Source organism: Pseudorasbora parva, chromosome 3, assembly GCF_024679245.1.
Source record: "Pseudorasbora parva isolate DD20220531a chromosome 3, ASM2467924v1, whole genome shotgun sequence".
In the NCBI taxonomy this organism is placed as follows: Eukaryota; Metazoa; Chordata; class Actinopteri; order Cypriniformes; family Gobionidae; genus Pseudorasbora; species Pseudorasbora parva.
The window spans coordinates 23276158-23292513 of NC_090174.1; the positions used below are offsets into that span (position 1 = coordinate 23276158).

At 38.6% G+C, this 16356-nt stretch overlaps 1 protein-coding gene across 1 annotated transcript; it reads right to left on the reverse strand.

Annotated features, from left to right (window-relative positions):
• Positions 1 to 12: 12 nt before the first annotated feature.
• On the reverse strand, positions 13 to 15925 carry pomt1 (protein-O-mannosyltransferase 1). The gene is made up of 20 exons (XM_067438188.1): positions 15660 to 15925; positions 15399 to 15522; positions 15189 to 15295; positions 15050 to 15100; positions 13170 to 13316; positions 12979 to 13084; positions 12812 to 12871; positions 12591 to 12684; positions 12355 to 12510; positions 9571 to 9701; positions 9377 to 9472; positions 9180 to 9272; positions 8986 to 9082; positions 8806 to 8898; positions 6415 to 6535; positions 6241 to 6338; positions 6032 to 6145; positions 5810 to 5936; positions 1028 to 1205; positions 13 to 776 (listed from the first exon to the last, which is right to left on the reverse strand). Exons 2-20 carry the CDS (start codon positions 15515 to 15517, stop codon positions 602 to 604), a joined length of 2163 nt encoding a protein of 720 aa, XP_067294289.1. The 5' UTR covers positions 15518 to 15522; positions 15660 to 15925; the 3' UTR covers positions 13 to 601.
• Between the last annotated feature and the right edge of the window lie 431 nt (positions 15926 to 16356).

The window sequence follows — 16356 nt, forward strand, 5'->3', positions numbered from 1 at the left end:
CATTTATGAATACTGACAGTTTAAGCCAAGGCATTAAACACCATCAAAGAGAAGAGACTACAACACAGGGGTTTGTCTTACAGGAACAACTGTGTTTTCACCACTCATTTACACACTTTTCTGTTCCATGTTGCTTGTTTCTCCTTTAATAATTAACATAATGGCTGTTTCTATGAATATGTTAATACAAAGTGTATGATGAAAATGTTTACCTGTATTCTATTTTCAATTTAGATTGTTTAGTGTTGTGCAAGGATTAAATAAAAATAAATTCTAAGAAATTCAACATCTCAGTTCAACAAGTCCATAAAAACAATACAATAAAACTGCCATACAAACAGAATAATATGTAAACATAAGCTCATGGTAAATTAAGCACTAAAATAGTGCTTTACAGTCCATTTGGTTTAGAGTTTTGAGATTCAGCAGCATTAATTCTCACTGTAGAGTTTTTCACATTTTTATGCTTCAGTACAGGACCCTAAAAAACTTGTTTCACAGCTCTCTGGAAATCCAACGGCACTACCAAACTGCCTTGACTTCAAAGTTCATGTCATAAACTTGTGGAAGCTCCTGTTCTTTAAGAAACAAGATGGACATTTCAGCGTTTTCGTAGGAGAATGTCCCAACTTTCTCTCCAACGTAGTGTAGCAAGCTCGTCCGAAGTTAACGCTGGTCGGCCGTAGGTGAGAGGACTCAAGTTGTGGTAGGACACGTATACTGAACAAAGGACTGCCAATATAACACCACCAAATGCTTTCCGGTGAGCTGGGGATCTGAGAAACAGCATGACATACAGATATGAGCATAGATGTGATTAACACTGGGGTGATACCATGATAAACATACAGCTTTTATTCAGTTAGGTAGACAGCAGTGTTGGTAAGCATTAGAGACTTTCAAAATTATTAAAAAAAATTACAGAGCCAAAACACACAATAAACAAACACAATACTATGCAAATTTCAACAGAGAACATAAGATCTTCAGTAACTGATGATTTTTGGACAGAAATGACACCTCTTACCTCAGTACATGGATGTACAGGTGCTCTATGACAATTGGTATCTGTAAAATCTTGAAGGTGAGCGCTGGAAGATAGTGATACAGAAACAGAGTCTTCTCCATTAGGAAGAATGGCAGGTAATTAACTGCCCAGCCTCCAAAGCAAATGACACCAGCCAAAACCAGCTGTTCCCAAGCGTCTAAAAGAGAAGAAACATAAACCATTGACAACTATTTTCCAGCACTTTAGACATGGTTGCTCCTTTGCGCTTAAAGAAGATTAAGGAAAATGCTGTGGAAAAAGTCTGATGCTGTGGTATAACAAGCACACTCGTGGCCGAAAAATGGAGAACAGCTGGAAGTAAACAAGTTTTCTAGTTTTTCGCATCAGGGAATTATCTCTCTATTAGTGTTACTGGATCATAGTATTGTATTTGATTAGCCTAGAAATCTAGACGCACCCTAGCGGCAGCAAATGTAATCTGCCCGCAAGCGTCGTCTAGGAACTCTCAATACCCTTCTGAGCTGTATTCCCCTCACTCTGGACAGGCCAATCACATCGTGTCTAGAGTCGGCGGGCGGGGCCATAATGACGATGGCCGAGATGCGTTTGCGTGCTTCTAGTAAACACAGAAACTGAGAAAACCTCATTGAACGGCGGCGGACTTTCGAATCAGCTTTGACTGCGATTCTGGAAGACTTGGAGTTAAGCTTTTCTCTGAGAAAAGAACGGCACTGAAGTCATTCTTAAAAAGGGAAGATGTCTTCGGAGTTTAGCCGACCGGATACGGCGAATGTTTACTCTATCAACAAGCTCTGTTTCCCCTTCGTTGTTCTGGTTGGTGTAGCGCTATCCTATCGCGTGCAGAGGGAGTTTAAAGGAACAACCGTTTATCCCACCCCTCGGATTGAGCCCTGTCTATGGTGAGTTTACAGACCAAACATCTTGATGTGGGTCTGGCTTGTCAGGCTAGCATTTGATACTATCGACCACAAATTCTTTTTGAATAGCCTAGAAAATTGCATTGGTATTAGTGGAACTGCATTGTTATTGTTAAAATCATACTTATCTGACTATCAATTTGTATCAGTACATGAGGTGGTGTCATATCAAGTTGAGTACTGAGCCTTGGTTTACAGCTAAGCAATAGAAATTTCCTACTACTTAAATCTGAAAGAAAAAAAGGGTTTTAATAATTGGCCTAAAAATGTCCAACCTAGAATACTGTCTAACACTTGATGGCTGCTCTGTCAATTCTTCACCCGTTAAAAGTGTATGAATTATTGTGAATTACATAATTCACATCTGTTAAAAAATGCTGCATAAATTAGGACAACTAGAACTGGGAACACTTCCCATAACACCAGATGTACTTGTTACATTGTAAGAAGAATGGCATATATATATGCTAATATTAGTCTGTATGTCTCATCCTTATCCCGAGGTTACCATAGCCAGATCCAGGTCATATTCAGATCAGATGAAATTGCACCTAGACATGACCTCATCGCAGCCCTAAATGTCAGCAGATGCCGTCTCTACTAGATCAATCCCCTGTAAAAACCTCATCGTCACGACAGCAATCTGCAGGTCCTTGGGAAAAGACCAAATGAACCAAACAAGCACAGACCCTATCACCAGCTTCGGCTCCATGCCTGCATGATGAATCAATCTACAAGTAAAAAGGAACTGGATGAATATTTGAATGCTATCTGAATCATTTGCTCTTTGTTCATGTGTGTACCAACAGCAAACAAACATGAGCCTGGTTTCTCCCAAGGGATTTTTTTTTCTCTATTTCTGTCACCTGATGGAGTTTGGGTTCCTTGCAACTGTTGGCTCGGGCTTGCCTAGTTGGGGACTGTGACGAGGGGGGCGTGGTTTAGCGAGGTCTGCGACAGGAGAGTCAGAGGACAAGCGGAACGCAAGTGAGGCCCTGTCCCAAATGGCACACTTCATGTGCACTTTTGGTCTTGTGGACTTACAATGGCCATTGCATGCGCATGTCCGTTAAGTCCACAAGAACGTAGGGATCCCATTCGTTATTTAAGGTGCTCTTGAGGTGCAGCCTTGCGGCTGTTATGCGGCCTCGATGCGCACTTCAGCTGAGCCCGCAAGTTTGCGAGCTACACAGGGGACTTCTACCTGGCAGTCAAAGCGGCATTATGTTGTGAAAGTGCGGACTCAGAGGAAGACCATGAGGGTTTAGGGTGCCATTTGGGACAGGGCCTCAATCAAGTCCAAATGATGAACAACTGTCACCAATTGTTTCAGTAATTGGCATGGAGAGACATGGGGTGCTCCTCAATTCTTATTTCTGCATCCTCGTTTCCTAGCTTCCTTTCCCTGCACCTTAGCTCCACCCCTTCAGGATGCGAGGGAAGGACGCAAGGAAAAGACGTGAGGACGGAGGAATTGAATCAAGTGAAATAATATATCCTCGTTCCCTTTAACATCACTTCAAAGTGTTGTCAATTAATGATGACTGCACCGCTGGATTTAGTCGGGATTATTGAACATTAGATTTATATTGTAAACTTTAACCTCCACAAAATACCGCATTTGTCCATATTTTATTTTTATTTAATTTTACCAGTTATTATTAACGGCAAATTATTCCCAGTTATTAACTGTTTTTTATTCATTGTATAGTATTAGTTTCTATTTGTTTCTCTATTTGTGTCTTTCATTTTCTTGTGCTTTGATATAATTATGCAACTGTCAGTTGTTGTTATTTAACATACATTTGTCTTATACATAATAATGATAACAATAATAATGAATGAACTGTGGCACGATGTGAAGGGGGAGGAGAATTGATGCGTGCGTGACTAGTCAATAAAACACTTCCGCAAAGGATCCACCAGTGTATCATCGCTCACGATTCCTCAGGAAGCCTCCTCACTCCTCGATCCTCACCTCCTTGCGGTGCAATTAGAGAATTGAGATCTCCTACAAGATGGCTGAGCTCCATCAGTTTCCGGGTCATAGGATGGAGGACGGAGGAGCGAGGAAATGAGGAGGGATATTGAGAAGCACCCAGGTTATAAGCCGTGCAGGAAGTGAGGACCTGAAAAGGAAAGGCTACATAGACACACTCACGCTGGGACTCGGACGAGGAACTGTCTGAACAAACCAACGACAGAGAACGAGAATGCGAGTTTTTGATTTGTTGATTTGTTTGTTGACCTGAGTTCTATTGAAAATAAACCTTTGTCCGAGTTCCAGTAAGCCGACCCCTTTTCTTCTTCCTTGCCCACATAAAAACTTTGTTACAGAGATACCGTATTTCCTCAAATAAAAGCCTGTAGTCAATTAAACGCCGGGCCTCTGATAGTGGCCGGGGGCGTGGTCAGCACGAACAAATAAAGGCCGGTCTCAAATAAAGGCCGGGGGAATATGAGTGGATAATCTCCTAAATGCCGTTAATTTAAAGGGAGCTGATTAAGACGCAACTAATATTAGCCTCTCGTCTCTTTTATGTCTCCTTAAGGGGGTCGCACCCAAGCCTCAAACCTCAGCTCTGCATCTCAAGCCTTGTTTATACTTTCGCCTGTCTCCGCAGCGCGAGCCTCCGCTGACTGCACGCGCTCCTCCCCAAACGACGAGGCGTTTATACTTGACGCGCTTGCCCTTGTGCTATTCTTTGAAACGACAGAGGGCGACTTGGAGTACTTGTTCTATAAACCAACAGGAAAAAGCATCGAGAAGAAGTGGGCTAATGTACACAGGTGATGATATTTATTTTAGTACATTTCACCAAAAACCACACCACAAAAGAATCGTGTAAAACTCAGTAAACCTTGGCATGATATTATTAGCCTACTTGTGACATCATGAGAACAAAATGCACTAAATTAACGATCACGTAAATATTTCCTAATTTCACTAAACTTTAATGTCAGGATTTATTTATTTATTTGATTAAACCTGGATCTTTATTTAAAAATGGCTTATTTCTGCTTTTGTAGGCTCATTCAGTAAATATAAGCACCTAATGTGCAAACTGAGGGCCGGTGTGATGAGACGTCATGCTCGGCTAGATTCGCAGAGAACGCGTTCATCTTCGGATACGGAGCTGCGCACGGAGTTACAAAAAATGCGTATTATGTTGTTGTATGGTGATATTTTTGCAAATGTTTCTTAAAAAAATCTATGATATTTGTCCACTGGCACGATCACTTTAAATTGAAAACGGTTTACTTAAAGCAGTTATATTTTAAACAGATGGAATTAGAAATACAGGCCTGCCCCTAATAAAAGCCTGCTTCAATTAAAAGCCGGTTCCCAACGGCAGTTCAGGTAAATAAAGGCCCCGGTCTTTATTTGTGGAAATACGGTACTTAATATTTAGCAATATTACTGATTCTATTGTATGAGAACTTATCTTAGCTGAATTCACTGTTTTCTGCAGAGCTGCTTTATAGCAGAATTGAACTAATTTCATAGTTGATGTACTTTACACAGTTATTGACCCGAAATGAATCAACACTGAGCTGATTTCATCTGAATAATGACTGTTTACTATTGTCTCTTTTGAACTACTGGACAGTAGAATTGAATTCTGTTTTACTCTTGAATCCTTATGTTCCTGTTGATCACTGTAAAGCTGCATTGAATCTGTCTATATTGTTTAAAGGGCTATATAAATAAAAGTGACTAAACTTAAAGCTCAATGTTAATTTTAGAGATTTAAACAAACTCCTAAAGTATTCAAATTCTGTGTGTAACACCTCCCTCACCGTTTGTGAGACTGACATGAATGCTACCTCTAATTATGCGTCAGTACTTCCAGGCACATACCTTGAGGAATGTCTTCCACTTTCCTCCGTCGTCTTAGCAAGTAGGTAAAAAATAGAAGACAGTACACAACCAGCACTAGGTTTCCAACGGTCCAAGTCACAAAATTCCCAATCAATTGAATTTGTGCCTGTATTAAAATAGAAAATATTAGACAGACTGGTTCCATATAATTCTGTAAAACCCACAGACAAAAGAAAAACCAACAGAATGATATTGACGTACATTACTTGAAGGATGAAGCCAGTATGCTATGTTGGTGTCCATTGTGATCCATTCAAGTGGTGATGAACTATATTTGTGCTCGGACTCTTCATTCTTTACTGTCAGCATCTTCCACTGTTAATCAAACATACAAGATAGTGTATTTATTCTACAACACCGGATCCTCCTTTCCAATGATTGACATAACTAAGATCAAGATTAACATTTACCTGCAGCTCAAGAAATTTGGCCATAAAAGTGAGGTTTCTGTTGACATCTCCGTGAGTAGGTGACTTTAGCTCCAACTCCCTTTCCTTCTGCTCCTGACCTGTACAGATGTGTGTTTAATTGAAAAAAAAAGACATAATCAATTTGAAAATATACAGAGATATTAAATCTCATACTTCGGCCATAGCGGTGCTCCTCGACGTTCCACATGCCACTCTGCTGGTAGCCTTTATGAATCTTATCCCCAACCACCTCCAGCTGTTTAAAACCCCACTCTGGAAGAGACGAGCCACTGAGCTGCAAAACATTATAAAATGGGTATAAATACAACAGGTATAAAATACTCAATTTTTTTATTCTGTCACCTTCACGTCATTCCAAAAATGACTGACTTTCTTGTATTATATATTAGCCTGACTTTGTCATATTCAGATTCTATTCATAATATGAGTCTGATACTGCTCAACTGGGCTGTGATTTTGGGGGGTGTTTCAACCGAACCCGGAAAGAAAATGCCTCTGTACTCAATTGGATAGACCTACAGCCAATCAGAGCAATGGAGTAAGTGACGATTTGGATTTCATGATTTGGATCGCGTGTCAAACTGCCAAACTGCTGAAATCACGTGACATTGGCAATCTGAATTCTGAATCCATACACTGATTCACAACCGTTCGAATCTTTGTTTGCAGATTTAAAACAAACCCGTAAGAGAAGACAATGCTGAATAAAGTCGTAGTTTTTGTTATTTTTGGACTAAAATGTATTTTCGACGCTTCAAGAGATTCTATCTAACCAACTGATGTCACATATGGACTACTTTGATGATGTTTTTATTCCCTTTTGGGAAAGGGACAGTATACCGTACATACATTCAATGGAGGAACAGAAAGCTCTCTGACTAAATATAAAATATCTCAAACTGTGTTCTGAAGATGAACGGAGGTCATACGGGTGTCAAACTACATATGGGTGTGTAATTATTGACAGAATTTTCATTTTTGGGTGAACTAACCCTTTAAATGCACGCACGCTGGAAGAAGTAGAAGAAAATTAGCGTAAACCAGTGATTTATATAGGAATTAGGGGTGTAAACTATCTTTGCCGGTTTAAAAGGTTTTAAAGATACACAGAGTACTTGCCAACACGATCATCATTTATGAGAGAAATAGTAAAGGTGAACACATAAACGAACAAGTTCTCCGTCTAGGATTAGAACGAATTCAACCCAAGCTCTCTTTGGTAACATAATGATTACGTTACTGTTGATCATGTGTCCATCATCATATAAAGCCCACCCTGACAATTTGATTGGTCTGAACAGCTCTGGTTTGAGCATAGTTGCTCCACAACGGATAAAGCCCAGACCGAAATTCCTGGCCTCGAAATTCGGCTTGCATCCAGGCTAATAGAACATAAAAGAGTCTGAATGTTGTTGTTTTTCTCTCACTTAATGACCTGTTGTTTGGTTTCCAAAATTCTCCAAAACATCTTGTTCCAAAGTAGCCTGACAAGCCAGACCAACATCCAAGTTGTTTGGTCTGGAAACTCACCATTGACAGGGCTCAATCCGAGGGGCGGGATAAACGGTTGTCTTTCAAACTCCCTCTGCACGCGGTAAGATAACGCTAGAAACCAACCAGAGCAACGAAGGTAAAGCAGAGCCAGTTGACAGATTAAACATTCGCCGTATCCGGTCAGCAAAACTCAGAACACATCTTCCCTTTATAAGAATGACTTCAGTGCCGTTCTTTGTTCTTTTCTCAGAGAAAAGCTTAACTCCAAGTCTTCCAGAGTCGCGGTCAAAGCTGATTCGAAAGACCGCCGTTCGCCAGCTTCTGTGTTTACTAGTAGCACGCAAGCGCAACTCTGCCGTCATTATGTTAAGCCCCGCCTTCCGACTCTATACACGATGTGATTGGCCCGACCAGAGTTTGGTTTTTACAGCTCAGAAGGGTATTGAGAGTTGTTAGACGACACTCACGGCAGATTAGATTTGCTACCGCTAGGGTGCGTCTAGATTTCTAGGCTAGTTCCCCGGAAGAACTAAAGTAAATGTGGACAGAAGTTTTATTTTCAGGTGGAGTATCCAAGTAAAAATCATTTAATGCAATTATATAATTATATAACAATATAATAACACTTTACAATAAGGTTCCATTAGTTAACATTAGTCAACTACATTAGTTGCCAAGAACTAACAATGAAAAATACTTGATGTTAGTTGATGTTAATTTCAAAATTTTCTAAAGCATTATTAAAATCAAAAGTTGTTTGTTTTATTTTTAATATTATTTAATGGGTCTGCACTAACATGAACCATCAATAAACTGTTGTATTTTTATTAGCTAATGTTGTCAAAGATTAATAAAAGCCATGTGAAATGTATTGCTCATAGTTAGTTAACAATATATCAAGTAAAAAAAAGAAAAGGCCTGTCTGTGATTTTGTCCATGTATTTCTGCATAAATTAGTCTAAAAAATGTGTCCATGTTTCCTAAAACTGTATACAGCTTTATTATTATGCCTTTTTTTAAATAAAAAAACATTTATGTAACTATACAAACCTTTAGAACAGCGGAAGTATTCACATGGACTAGTCGCACCTCTGACAGAATCGTCTTCCAGATCTCTCTATTGGACTCCCTGTTCACCACGTCCTAAATTGAAATGAAAACAATGCATAACAAAACCCATTTGGAGTAACTGTGAACATTTATTATAGACCCCTGGGACTGAGATCTTACCACTCTCCATAGATTCTGAGCCGGCATAGACACATTAAAGTCAATGTATCCGGACACTTCCTGCGAGTGAGGACTCATGGGGGCAGCAACATCATGTCTTAAAAAAAGCACAGTCATGTTATTGCCACAACCAAAACAATCTTACAGACATTATTTAATTGAATTATTATTGTTATTTTTTTAATTATCAATACGTGTTTAGGTAGCGAGATGTCATTCCATGTAGCAGCTGAATAATATCACCATGCCTGACCGGTCTGGGTGGGCTGCTAACCACAAGACTGTGCCTGCGGTTTCAAATAACAATACAATTCATGTTGATATTATCGGCAGCCCATATATGGGTCAAATTAACTTTATAAAAATTCTAAAATTATTAACAATTGCATACCGCCCAGGGTCTTTAATAATCCACCAGTTGTTGACGTCTTTGAAAGGATAGCAGGTCACCTGCTGCTGGTGGGAGCTACCACGGCCATTCTCATACCTTTAAGCACAGATTAACATTAAAGATCTGCATGAAGATGTGGTTGTTTAGGATTACATCACCTTGAACCTGCAGCTTTGTGACTGCTGAAGGCTCACCTAATTGGATAGTTAGCCTTGTGGGAGTGAAGCCAACATGGAACAGGTTTACTGGACACGGTGCGGAGAGTGACCTGTGAGCCGAATGCTACATCCAAGGGCTGCCCCTGAGTGATCCGGGCTAGACCACCCTTTATAGGAGAAAAATAGATGACAATACAAACACATATGAACGCTTCTATGATAAGATTGGCTATTTAGGTACGTAACTTTTACAATGTGTATTTGAACAAATCGGTTTGAATATTATGCACACTACTGATCAAAAAAATTGGGATCAGTAAGATTTTTCTTTTCTTTTTTGAAGAAATAAACTGTTAAACACATACCTCAGGTCTTTGACCAGGGACGCCATTCACTATATTGTCCTCCTCATTAATTTAGAAACTGATAAATTGATGTCTAATTAAAAAAGTTAGACATCAACCTTCTTAGTATTCCACAATCATTTCATTATAAACAATATAACAAGACAAAAAATATAAAAATATAAGATAATGACCTTTTTCCCTTTCCTTTTTTGTAAAAAACTGTATAGGGTCGCTAACGACCTGATGTGTGTAACCGTAAAAATAAAAGTATGTTTTTTTCTGCACAACAATAATTGAGCCCCGTTTCCACCAAAATTACCCGGAACAATTTGTACCAGGAACTTTTTTACAGGAACTTTTCTCCCCCCCAGACCTGCAGCTGTCTGCGTTTCCACCGCGATCTAAAGTTCCGTGAAGATTAGGCAAATTAGTCCGGTGATGTAGGACTGTGCGTGACTGCTCCTCCAAATCAGTGAAGGACAGTAATGAACAAAAAATTATGACATTTTTTGTACCGATTGAAAGATTTAGTGGACTGTTTACATGAGACGTTATCTAAACCGATCTGGTGTTTACATGTGATGACTTTCAATCGCAATCATTTTGTCACATGCAGTTTGTCTGCCGCATCAAAAATGTCAACGCTGTTTTCTGCACCAGCTGGAATGTGTTAACTGAAGCCATAGCAACTCTTAACGGCCACCAGGACTAATACAGTATTATATTAGCTATTTATTTGTTGTAAAGTGTAATAATCATCTCAGAAAAAAAAATCTTCTGCCAGGCGCAGTTAAAGTAAAAACTGCCTGGGGCAATATACGCTGTGTCATTATTCCAACATTATCTTCATAACTTACAAAATAAAAAGTTTAACCCTCAGAAAAATTAGCATTCCTCTCTTGTCAACATGAGCGCGGCGCGCGCTGTCACGTCATGTAAGGACGCACACTTAAAAGTAATTGGTCAGGTCGTTTACATGGTGAAAAAATAGACTGTAAAAAAATGAATAACGAGTATGGAAGAGATTCAAGCTGTGCTGCTTTTGCTGGTTATGTACAGGTTTACTAAAGAGGAAATTAACAACGACAGAAAAGAGCACTAATATGGAGATTCAGCAGAATGCAGCATATTCAGAAAGCTTGTAAAGCTAGATTTAAAATGGCAATGTATATTATTATCAGCTATTACGGTCATTGTACGTGAGATGGCTGAGACGAACGCGTGCCATCAGACAGACAGCACAAGACTGATATTTACTGAATGTAGACCGAACCTCGCAAAAGACTTTTAAAAATGCCGGTTGAAATAAAATGCTAAACCAATCAGCATGTTCAGCGCCCAAGTCCCGCCCTCGAAAGTTCCTGAACTTTGAAAAAGTACTACCTCGTGAGCAGGGCCGTTTGGAGCGGGAAATAACACCCGGAACTTAATTTAGACCATGGTTCCTGTGGTCTAAACACACCGAGTACCACCCAAAGTTCATGGTTCCTGGGTAAAGTTCCTGGTTCCTGGGTAAAGGTCCTGCGGTGGAAACGTGGCTTATGATGACTGAAAAAGTGCAAATCACCTTGATTCTACAAGATGGCAATGTTTGATACACAATGATGAAGTGAAGTTTCACTCAGGTGAAAAACGAAAAGATAGGAAGTATAATTAGCAAAACGTTGAATGGCTATGGCTCAGTGATTTACTGTGCAGAGCAAGTACTGAACGCATTCAAATATTAGTCTCACTGTCACTTGATGGTGGATCTGATGAAGAAGCTGTCAGCGATCAAAATATTGATTTTGAAGATGTTAAAAATGACATTTTTGAGAACATGTTTGAGATCGTCAGATGCTGAACGTACTGTAAAATGAGCTCTGATGAGGAGACTAATGATGGTATAAAACATCTGCTCAAACTGAACACTACCAAACTCCAAAAGATAACAAAATATGCATTATTTTATTCTTCTGTAACTGTTACTCTAATATCAGGAGAGTTTTATACTACTGCAACAGGTAGAGATCCATCCGGGTAGCTAAAGACCCGATTCCGAATATGTAATAATGATTGGTGAAACATTAATGTATTTAAGGGTTAAAAGTTACCATGAAATAAGACTTGACAATACCTATTTTTACAGAATATTACAGTATTTACTATAAATGATTTATCTGTGGACATCATTTTTTACCTAATCTTTGATCAGTATATTATTCCGTCCCTCTTGGAGCGATATTCTCTTCTCCCATGATGTGTTTACTGGCGCCAGGGCGGGACAACCGGTCAATCGTATGAGACCTACCTTTTTTCTAGCTCAAGAAGCCATTTCACTCGTCACAATAAGAAAGATAAGACGATTGCAGCTTCCGTTTTATAACAATTTTGTTCATCAGCAATGCATTAGATTGATCAATTGTGACACTGAGGAATCTTACCGACCCTAAACTTTTGAACAGTGTAATTAAGAGAGGAATTTTATCTTTACCTCTAGACTTGCTTGAAAAGCACTGCTCATCATCTGGTCATGTGGTCCACTGCGATACAGCAGGGTAAGATGGACGTAGAAAAATCCAAGGTACATGATGATGGGTAACACCACAAGGGCCAGGAAGCGAACCAAAACCTGGACCACTACTTTGCCCTTTTGACAGAGATTGCAAAATCATAACGTTGGACCATAGCGCTGTAAAACCCATGGATATTTAATAACTATTCCCTCACATGGCTTAAGGATTGATCTCCAATAAGTTGCCAGGTGTGTACAGCTGCGAGGCCAAGCAGTAAAAAGTATGTGAAGATACCCATGTACTTAACCCTGAGAAATAAGACAAATAAAATAATCTTGAATTTCATTTGCACTCAGCAAGAAACCAGATGTTTGTGGTAGTTTAACTTCACAAAAGTAATCTGTATAGACAAAAAAAAAATCTGTTCATACATACCCAATTCCATATGCACAACTGACCCCACAGATCACAAGCCAAAACCACCTAAAAGATGAACTGAAAGAAAAGAGAGCACATGACACACTTATGACCTTGAAATTAGCCACTATAGGTTGACAATCCAAATCAGAGACTGGAAGAACACGTTAGCCTACAATTCTTACCTGTGTGCTTTGTGGAAGCGGAGGTAAGACAGTACAGCTAACAGTAGGAAAAAGATTAAAACGGACTCCAACAGCATGAAGCGTGATTGCACAATCATGGAATTTTCTGTAAAAATGAAACAAAAGTATTTACCCTAACATGCTAGAAAAATCACCCTCAGGAAATGACTTGAAAATGATATGGTAGTTACCCATGAGTAGCAACAAACAGGCCCCCAATGCTGAGAAGTGAGAATAACCCAGCTCCACCACCAGAAGATAAGCAACTGGAATACAAAAGGAGCCAGCAAGGGCCGGTATTACCCGAAGGCTCCAAACAGGAACATTACTGGTGTATTCTACAAAGGACCCCAATAATAGTCAATAAGAGTAATGCAATTACTTAAAGCTTGTTAAATGAATGACAATGTAACATGTAAAAATAAAATTGACAGTTAAGATGTGGTCTTGACAAAGCCTTGCCTGAATGTCCATGACAGTTTGAAGGTTAGTTACATAAGTCTTAATGTGTCCAGTAGTTTGAATACTTTGAGATTTGAAGCTTGATGCAATTTAGATGATGTCAAGTGTTGCTAGGACATTGCAAGGTAGTAGATTCTAGAAACATCTAGAAAAAAATATTTCCTAATTTAAGGAACATACAGAATTAGTCAGAACAGCTTGAAAGACTGTGCCAAGATAGTTTCCATATGCTATAGTGGTTCTCAAACAGGGCCCACTGGTGGGCCTCAGCATACTTACAAGTGGGCCACATGACTTATACATTTTTTATTTAGTTAATTAAAATGCTTTAAAAAAAAAGACATCAGGATTTAAGAAAAATGCGATATGCAAATACCTGGTTAAATAATGTGATATTCGATACGATATTGCTATTAGTGTGTGCAATCTATTTAAATTATATATTTTTAAAAATCTTTAAAAACTGAGAATAATACCATTTATGTGTTTCACATTCTTTCTCGCTACAGAGAGAAAGAAAGCATCGCTACAACTTCTGAAAGTGACCAGCAGTGTTTTTTAAAAAAATTGTCAGAAATCTGATAACAATTTTAACATCAATGTTTCGGTGTGTGTGTGTGTGTGCGTCAGACAGCTCAAGATTGTAAGGAGTCGTTTTTCACAAGTTATTGCGTTTAATAACTCTTTTTAAGGTCAAGCAAGTCACATTAGTAAAAGTCGTGTGCTCAGTCTATTCTCTGTTATATGCGTCGACCTAAAACGTACACTTTTCACAATGTTGAAGTATCCTACTTTAAATCATTCAGATATTGCGTGCCTTATCGATATGCATATTGCGATATGTACATCTGCGATATTTCGATATATTGCACAGCTAATATCCCAAAATCATGGTTAATTAAATGTAATTAAACACTTCCAGTTTTTGCTAATAAGTATGAAAACCATCATCATTTTCAAAGTTACAGTACAAATACCAGATGAAATACACTTAACCAATATGTGGACCTTTGAATAAACGTGTTCAACAATGGGGGGCCTTCAAGAAAAACAGTTGGGAACCACTGGTCTAGGACAGGGGGATTGCCAAATACTAATAATTAATCTCAAATTGTGTGTGTGTGTGTGTGTGCGTGCGTGCGTGCGTGCGTGTGGTCCTGGTATTGCCTACATTATGCTGACCAAATGTCCACACAAGTATAGTAATACCTGTAAATATTTGTGGGTTCCCATGAGGAAACAAGCTTATAAATCATACAGAATTATTTTTATTTTTTGTTGTTGTTGTTTTTTTAAATAGCAGAACGGTTTCTGTGATGGGTTTAGAGTAGGGGGTATGTAATATACAGTTTGTACAGTATAAAACATCTATGGAATGTCCATAACATGTATGTCAATAGTATAAAGACAGCTCAAACATGAGTTTTAGTCTGGAACTAGCTGTGAAACTGGACAAAAATGCAACAGGAGGTCCATGCTCCGGAGTATCTATCCACCAAGGGACACCCTAAAATAGTTTCATATAACTCCTCTATAAGCAATGATGAACTGTACATGAACAGTTGGCTGGCTTTGTCAACCAAACATTAAGCATGTATGATATGATCACCTGCTCCAATTCTGTTCCAAACGAAGTTGCCATCGAAGCCTCCTAAATACGCTACACAAATAAATAACATTAGTATACATAGCCTATCAAGTGGTTTTCTTCATGAACATGATTTATAAAGTATCAACAATTTTCTCACCTCCTAAAGCTAGTATCATGTGGCCAAAAGGTGGACCACTCTCATCAATAAAAAACACTTGCTTCATGTACAGAGACAGGAACTGTCCATAATAAACTTCATCAAACCTTAAGAAGTATACAAATATAATATACATAAGTGAATTGATTTCACAACATTAAAAATAAGTACATTAAAATGTTTAAAATCTGTTATTAAACGCAGACTTACACTACAGCTTTAGGAAAGTGAATGCCATATAGTCGGCTCACGAGCGCAAGTGCAGTCACTGCCACCAGCAGCAGATTGATCTCTACTGTCACACTGATGGGCAGTTTCACACACTGCATCCTGCCTGAACAATACATTCATTCACCAAGTTAAAACGTACTGTTTACACTATATACGTATTCATTTATTCTGCAATTACACTGGCGGAATACAGCATGGAACATGCATTTTGCATATCACGTTTGCATGTAGTGTATTTACCTTGAATCAGTTATTTGTAAATTTCTCACGAGTTTTTCTCGTGAGAATTTCTCGCAATCATAGGTCAACACTGCTGATTTCGCGTCTACATGTGCTGGTATTGTCTTCCCAAGCAATGAATCTTCGCTAAATCTTGACTCGATTAAAAAATAAAGCCATGTGTCTGGCACAAGCGACAGCTTTAGTCTTTACATTAAAAAACACACACACACACAAAAATGTGTAAATAAACCACCCGTGTGTCGTCTGTGCGCTTGTTTCCGGGCAGTTTCACCCACATTTCAAAATAAAAGTTCATTCCTGCACTATATGAGTCCCTTTCCCAAAAAGTCTTAGGATGTTTTTGTTTTCTTTTCTTTTTTTAAATAGTTCAAATACTTATGGCAAACATACAAATAAAAAGGAAATACAAGTGTTTGATTAGTAGATATACATTAAACTGTACAGGTTAAGATAAAAAGTAAAGCTGGACATGTTCTGGTTAATGCGATGACTGAATTAACATACCGTACCTGTGATCATTCTGACAAAACAGCTGACTTTATATATCCAATAAAAAATAATCTTGGCATCATATTAACTGTAATTGTTTATTAACAATATTAACTGTAATTGTTTATTAACATATTAACAAGAAATTGGAAAAATTAGAAGTCTTGTGTCATTTGTTTGATGATGTTATTGGCTTCTGTGCAAA

Excerpts from the sequence above, each read along its gene's own strand:
- pomt1 (XM_067438188.1), bottom strand. The coding sequence starts at position 15,517 with ATGCAGTGTGTGAAACTGCCCATCAGTGTGACAGTAGAGATCAATCTG. Across the intron at positions 12,872-12,978 it reads CGCTTCCACAAAGCACACAG|TTCATCTTTTAGGTGGTTTT; the intron begins GTAAGAATTGTA and ends CTTTTCTTTCAG. Across the intron at positions 8,899-8,985 it reads CTCAGAATCTATGGAGAGTG|GACGTGGTGAACAGGGAGTC; the intron begins GTAAGATCTCAG and ends ATTTCAATTTAG.